The sequence below is a fragment of the Bidens hawaiensis genome, unplaced genomic scaffold, assembly GCF_021521415.1.
Source record: "Bidens hawaiensis isolate Kalapana, Puna unplaced genomic scaffold, B.hawaiensis_p1.1 tig00042657_1, whole genome shotgun sequence".
Classification (NCBI taxonomy): Eukaryota; Viridiplantae; Streptophyta; class Magnoliopsida; order Asterales; family Asteraceae; genus Bidens; species Bidens hawaiensis.
The window spans coordinates 66,004-74,150 of NW_027505793.1; the positions used below are offsets into that span (position 1 = coordinate 66,004).

Genomic DNA, 8,147 nt, shown 5'->3' on the forward strand with positions numbered 1-8,147 from the left:
GGGGAATACTTGCTCCAACTCCACCCTGGAATGCGTCAACATCCACACCTGCACAAGCAAAAGTGTTAGAAAAATTTATTTGAAACAACAAATCTAGACAAGAATTATGGGGGCACTTACGGGGTTTCTTGAGCTTGAACGTACGGACGAGCGGGGGTGAACCCGATGGAGCCGGCCTCTTGACACCGGTAACCGTCGTCGTCGCTGCCTCCCCGGAGGTAACAGCTACAGCCTCCGGAGCGGTGGTCTCCTCACCACCGGGCTCCCCCGCCACCTCTGCACTATCTGACTCCGAGTCAGATAGGACTACCGGGTCGGCCGTAGAGGCCACCTTCTCCTTGCCTTTCCCGACGGCAGCCTTTTTCTTCCGCACCAGTGGAGGACCTTCTGCGGATTCCTCAGAAGAAGAAATGTCAACTCCAGCAGCAGGCACAGCATTGAGAGGTTCAGGGTAGAAGATAGGCTTACCTGGCCGTCGGTGGCTCAGGATCTCTTGGCCTGGCGGGTAAACCTCCACGAACCGACCCGCGGTCTGCTCTAAGATGGGCAACTCGTTCTCGTCCAGAGCACGAGTACCCATCCGCGCGGGACCATCTTCCTCCCGCGGGTTCAGGAGCGACTGAAGATCGTTCCCCTCTGAAATCAACAAGAAAGTTAGAAAAAATCGAAGTCAGCAAAATGAAACAAGACGTACCATAAGGGACAGAGTTCGAACCATATTCAAGGACGATCGGAACCGTATCCGCATTCGCCGCCTTCCACACCCGGCTCATCCCCAGCATCACCATCGCCGACTCCGGAAAACGGAAAACCGGGGACTGGACCCGGGATATCTTCGAGAACCATTCCGCCTCCTCGTAGTTGAGGGCGGGAAGGTTCGGAAGCGCCTGGCCATTCTTGAACTTCATGGCGATGGGGATGGCGCGAGCGGATATGAAGAAGAACTCTCTTCTCCACGAGCGAAGACTCCGCTCGGTGGTACAAATCTTTAAACCCTTGATACGGGTTGTAAGAGTGTACCACCCCTGGATGCACCTCCAAGTGTAGAAGGTCATCAGACGGTCAACGAGGGGCTCAAGGCCCAGTATCCGGCACACCCACTCAAAGTGCCGGACCTTGGCAATGGCCATGGGGTGCACCTCTGTCAGGTGCACACCGTGCCTCTCCAGAACACGGTACACAAACTTTGTCAACGGAAACCTAAGGTTTCCGTAGACAAAGAATGCAGCATAAACCCCGATCTTGCCACTAGGGGCATCGTACACAGTATGGTGGGGTTCAAGAAACTCAGGCTCGAGAGACTCGAGCATGAACTTCCTGACGATATACTGGTACAGATCGACAGGAAGAGAGCACTGGCATTCGCCAGCAGTCTTCTGGTCATCAGCATCATGAGAAGGCATGGTGGAAGAAAGATGAAAAGAGATTTCAGGGTAATGCTTTACTGAACAGAAAAATTCGCCGGAAATCACTTGAGAAGAAGAGATGAAAGTGAAAAGTGTGAATTGCAAATAACCCTCTCCCCCTTTATATACTAATCGCAATTAATGCGGTGAATTTAATGCGAAGGAGAGAGAATTCGAAGGTGCAATGAAACTATGACACGTGGCAAAAAGCAGACTGGCAACAGCTGTTGACAGGACGTGTGCCAGTAATTTCGCGGCCACGCGCCCGAAAAATCGCGCCCACGCGCCTGAAAAAGCGTCTGGAATGACCATATAATGTCACGTCACCATAACTTCCTGCACGTCCTGACACAGTCAGAAGAAACCGTCGCGCGACGTTTCAGAGGTTTGGACTGTTCCTATCTTTCCACCAACCTTTCGAATTTCAAAATTCAAAATTTAAAAAGAAGCGGGAAAATACCCCCTTACCTTGGCGAACAAGTAACCATAAGACGGATGCGGGTACAGTGTTAAGGCAAAACCCTTCACATACCTAGCACCCGCAGGGAATTGAAGCCAAGAAAACCTTGGCGAACAAGTAACCATAAGACGGATGCGGGTACAGTGTTAAGGCAAAACCCTTCACATACCTAGCACCCGCAGGGAATTGAAGCCAAGTACCTCGGCAACCAAGTAACTATAAGACAGGTGCGGGTACAGTGTAAAGGCAAAACCCTTCACATACCTAGCACCCGCAGGGAATTGACGCCAGGAATACCTTGGAAGTAAAGTAACCGTAAGACGAGCGCAGGTACAGTGTTAAGGCAAAACCCTTCACATACCTAGCGCTCCGCTGGGAATTGAAACCAAGAAGGATCTTCTGGGCAATGCTTGCGGAAAAGGAAATAACATCCCCGCATAGCGGGAACGTCGAGAACTACGTTGTTTGAAGCTCCAGGATGGAATTGGTGGTTTTAACATAATTGATCACTATGTTCAAAACTACCAAAACCTCATGGAGAATCCACACAACTGGGACTCAATGCTCCTGACTTGCAAGGAGGTTACAGACCTACCCGCATCATACCCAAAGACCAAGCAGGAAACTCGGGCATTTCTGCAAGTGACAAGGACTTCCCATGGAAAACCTTACAAAACCCTTTTCAAAACCCTTTTAAGTCCAAAAGTTCACCTCACTTTATTAAACACGCATGAGAAGAACATTGGACTGGGGGGACTTGAAGAGGTAGGTCCCAGCAGAGCCCAGTTGGACCCGCAAGACTCACCTTAAACAGGGACGTCTGCGCAGAGACCAACTGGATCCGCAGGACCAACCATGCTCAGAGAAGTGACGTCCTTACGCGCAGTATGCAAGCTGGTCCCGCAGGAAATGCCTCCCATGGTGAAGGACTCCGCCTGTTCCCGCAGCCTCGGATACAAGCCATGAGGGAAGGCCACCCGCGCAGCATGGCTACACGCACTAGGCACTTAACTCTCCCCAGTGTCACCTGAAGGAATGAGCAAAGGCGGGAGGGGGAAAACTCCCGCCTAAATGAGCCAGTCCGTATGATGGAGGATCTTTTGTGTGATACCTGACGAGGTACAGACAAAAGATCTGACCAAGAATGCGACAGCTCGCTGACAGCAGCATGGCAGACAGCACGCCACAGCACTGTGACCAATAGCCGCCGCCTACCCACCAACTCCTGCCATACCACGTGCCTAGCCTGTTGTTGGCAGAAGAGGAAGAGTGCACGACACGCCTGCTCTGTGTCAGCCGCTACCTATCCACCACTCACAGGCAGGGCACGTGCATAGGTTACAGTTGGTAGCGTGTTGGGCCGGCTAAACCCCTTGGAAACCTACCTTCGGCTATAAATACCCCAAATGGTATGACCATCTCATCTTATCATATTATCATCATATATACCTGATATCTGCTCTAGCAATCTCTTAATATACTTTTATATTTAAAGAGCAATCTAGTCTGATTCTCACGCCGGAGGGTGGTCACAAGGAGGAACCCCCCCTTCTCAGTGACGAGCTCACGGTGTCTGTTTTGCAGGTTATCAGAAGAACCATCTTCCAAGGGTCTAACCCCTCGTGGGAAACAGCTCTCCAACCCCCAGGTTACCAGTAATCTGTCGGGGTTCGACTGGTGTTTCTTCAATTGGTAAGAATGTTATGACATAAAAAAGATGTCATATCTCATTTATCAACAAATGAAAAAAATTGCAATGCATTACAACATGAGTTTATTGTATTGGCAAGAATGCTAAAACTATCATATCTTATTTACTTAATTAGGAGCTTATTTTATAGTTATTCCAATTCACAGTTAATAAAAATCATTCTAGTTGTAAGTTTGTATTATCAAACTGAATTGTCCGACAACGAATGACGTCTCTTATTTTCAACATGTAGGTATGTATGATGTATCAAAATTGTTGTGACCTTAGTTCATGTGAAATTTGACCACTTGATGCAACTAAGCCATAAGCTTGTTAACCGAACCAATCAGTTTTACATTTCATTAGCATAAACTTTTTTATGCTGGTTTTAGAAGATGAAATGTTTAATGTCTTATCACCTGGAAAACTAATTGGATTGTTTGAGCGGAACGAATGGGGCGCGCTTTAGAAGAAGCGGTTTGTTACCAAGCCGCCTTATTGGGAATAACAAGAGCATCTATGAATACTCAAAGTTTCATATCCGAAGCGAGTTTTCAAGAAGCTGCGTGAGTTTTAGCAAAATCAGCTCTACTAGGACATATCGATTGGTTGAAAGGCCTGAAAGAAAACGTTGTTATGGGGTGATGATATCAACCTCTTGGCAACAACATTGCATTTAAACTCAAAAAAATTTTTAAAAAAAAGAAAAGAAACTATTAGAGGGAGAAATGAAAGAGATTTTGCTATGGGTTAAACCGAACCAATAAGTTTACGGTCGTTAGGCAAGTGGTTTAACTTCACAGGCACCCAAGCTCATGACTTGGTGCAGTTCACTAGTTCTTTGTGTGTGTGATTTTTTTTTTTAAAATTTAACAAATAAGTACAGTAACACTTTTAATAAATCACTGAAAACCTAAATATACACATCTCACATGTCAAAGATTTCACCAAATCCATTTCATCTTTAAACTCTTCAAAAACCAGACCAAATGCAAATCCTACTACTACAACCAGTAGCAAAACTGTGTAGAACACTTAAATGTTTTTTTCTCACACGACCGTTGGTTCATTACCTCAATAATAAACCTTTCGATCACTTAACTAACCTACCATCAATGTTGCATTATTTGAGATTATGTATGTAAACAAGTAACATCACCACTAATATCATATGATGCTTTCAACTCGCTTCTGGTTGTGTGTCATTAACAGTTTCCAAAGACTGATGATGATGTGGCGCATACGAGTTTGCTATGACCGAAGCCCCAATCGCAATCGACATTCCTATGCACCTCCATAACCACTTCCTCTGTCCCCTTTTTCGTTCTCTATGCCTTCTTGCGACCTCTGCACGCCAAAAAAGTATTATTTGGTAATTTACCAGTAAACTCATATGACCCACCGGGATCGCGAGTAGGGGTGGTAAACGAGTCATGTTCGTTAGTTGATAGGTTCAACCCACCATGAACCCGAAAATTGTGAAAAGAACCTGAACAAGACACGATTATTCAAGGGTTGACACGAACACGAGCCATTTAACCAGAACTTGTCAAACATAAACGAATAAACCTAAGCATGACGCGAGTATTCACAGGTTGACATGAACTTGACCCTTTAACCAGAGTATTTTTATTTACTGTTTTTTCAGAAAATAATACTTTAATTTACAATTTTGAAACGGAAACTTCAAGTGTATATAAAAGAGTTAAATTTTCAATATAAGATCTCATGTCAATTTCTCTTTTTAAGTTTTGAATAGTGCATAGAAGACCTGAATCATTTAATTTATGACATAAAATACATTTTAAAGAATAAACAGTTTTAGCAGATCAACCGGTGAACCGGACATGACTTGAAACCGAACATGAACCTGAATTGTGTCGGATTATAAAACCCAAACATGACACGAATATTCTCGGGTTGACATGAACATGACCTATTTAACCCAATTTCTTATCTTTTATTTTTTCCGCAAAATTACTATTCTAGAATTACAATATTAAAACAGGAATTACTTTTCACTATGAAATCTTATTTCAATTTCTCTTTTAAGCTCTACATATTGGCATAAAATCCTCGGCCACCATAATTTATGACATAAAACACATTTGAAAATAAAAATGGTTTAAATAGATCAACCCACGAATCCAATGAGTGGACACAAACGCAGCCCGTTTCGCTAAACAGGTTCGATCCAAAACTGTCCCGAACCTTTGATGATAATCATAAAATTATTGCTAATGTTGTACAAAAATAAATAGTCAAAATTTCCAAGAGACAGTGAAATAATACGCACCCATAGATTCAAGGTTATTTTGAGACATTTCATGGATCATAGCTTCATAGTACTGGAGCCTGTCTTGCAACCTGGAAATCTCTTTATCTTTAGATCCTATGATGACCTGCGCTGCCAGTTCAGCTTCTGCCCTTGCTTCCGCTTTCCCGATGGCCTCTGCTACAAATCTAGCAACAATAAATTCCTCCGATAACTGTTTCATTGCATTAATGTCAGACCGTGTAAGGCCAATATCATTTGCTGAAGCTGTTACACCAGGCTTAGATAATAGAATTTTGCTGACTGTGTGCCAATGGGAACACATAGCGGCCACCTCAGCTTCAGCAGCCTTGCGTTTCTCAATTTCTTCAAGGAGATTAGCCTTTGCGGTATGCAACTCTAACTCTATGTTGGCCCTGTAACTCAACATAGATCCATCTGAGGAGAAATCTGTGCAAAAATTACAAACACTTTCTGTCATTTTTCTTGCAGGTATATAATTAAGAATTACCCTGAACTAGCTGGAAAATCTACAAACACAGTTGGTCTTTAAAAATCATAGAAAAAGTGTAATAACAAAGAAATTAATGTACCAGTAATGTAACATACAAGACCTATATGTAGGATAATAAAGAATACAAGACAAAGCAATATAACTAACTACAAAGGCGTAGGATATTTTGAGCCACATTCCCAAAGCGTTTATACACAATTGGCTAGATTATTTATTTTACAAAAAGAAGTTGTAAAAGTGATGAAAGAAAATTATTACTAGCAATATATTCCATTCGGGATCATATCAAAATATCTGACAATAGATGTAACATGAAAAGTACAACTTTTAGAGGAAATAATAACTAGCTAAGCATGACATTATAGAACAATGTTGATCTCACATAATGTTAAGATACGCAAAACAGTTACATAAAACATGTTTTGGGAAACACACATTCATAAACTTATTATCTTTGGAAACAAGGTCAACACCTATTCGATATTGCTTTCAAAGATAACACAAATCTGGCTATCATTTTTCTGTGTCCTTTTATTTGACGATGATCATGTGAGTGAGTAGATGAACAACTGGAGCAAATTCGCTAATCCAGAAAAGGAACAAGACATCAGAATCAAGCCTATAAGGTTCACCGGACCATACATTGATGAGAACCTTTGCATGATCAAAGTATATCGTATGAGCTAATGCATCTTTGAGTTATTGAACCATAAACATTATATGCAGCCTTTGCAATGAGGCTAATCGTGCTTTTATCTTAGCAGGTCTAGATGTAAAAGATCCTAGCCAATCGAACATTTGATTTCATTGTAGCAGCAAGCAATAACAACAAAACATCCAAAACTATCAAGGTTTGCACGGTAGTTTATATATAGCGTGAAAACTAGAAAAGTGGCCCGACAAAATTGCAAAGCATGATGAAGAGTAGCAATAATAATTAACTAGCTATCGTCGATAACATATTAATCGCGTATTTTTAACCAAAATAAACCTCAAGAGAAATTGCGAAAATTTGAAATCTTGTCAAATACTAATCAACCAAAAATGAAACAATATATATATATATATATATACCTTCAATAGCATCATAAAACTCCCCAATTTGATTAGACACCAGACTCAAATTTTCAAGCCCTAACCTCCCGGAATCATTCAGCTCAGTCGAACTGGCAACACTAATCGAATCACATCTCGGATCCACAAACTCATCATCATCATGATCATGATCACCAACATAATCTTTGTCTTCGCCTTGGCCCACCACACAATTCTCCAGCAATTGATCTTGACCCCCAACCTCAAACCCATCGATTCGCCTATTCGCGGACTTGCCGCCACCGCGCCCCTTGCGATTAAACACGTAGGGCGACGGGGTTGCAGGGTAATCGGAGGAAATTGACGTGGGCTCGGGAGTTGTGTAGAGAGCAGGTGATATGTAGATTTGATTCAATCTCTTTGCGGGTTTCAATTCATCATCTGGTTCTTGTTGTTGGTGATTTGGGGGTTTCAAGTTGGTGGTGGGAATCCGGTGCTCGAGTAGGTTTTGTAAGGCGATTGTGGTGAACGTCGGCATATTATTATTATTATTATTATTGTTGTTGTTGGATTGGAAGGAAGATAGAGCATAGATGGAATGGAACCCTAGTTTTTGGGAGGGTTACTTCATATTATTATTATTACTATTATTTTTTGATCTCAGCAGCTACGACAACAAAACAAATACTAGATTATTATATTGTTGTGTACTACATCGGAAGCCAGACAGACAGAACAAACGGACAGAAATGGTCCCTTAAGTATTT

The 8,147-nt window shown here is 42.5% G+C and overlaps 1 protein-coding gene across 1 annotated transcript; it reads right to left on the bottom strand.

Annotated features, from left to right (window-relative positions):
• Positions 1-4,492: 4,492 nt before the first annotated feature.
• Positions 4,493-7,918, bottom strand: LOC143615355 (uncharacterized). The gene is made up of 3 exons (XM_077088495.1): positions 7,420-7,918; positions 5,853-6,281; positions 4,493-4,903 (listed from the first exon to the last, which is right to left on the bottom strand). Exons 1-3 carry the CDS (start codon positions 7,916-7,918, stop codon positions 4,737-4,739), a joined length of 1,095 nt encoding a protein of 364 aa, XP_076944610.1. The 3' UTR covers positions 4,493-4,736.
• Positions 7,919-8,147: the final 229 nt, after the last annotated feature.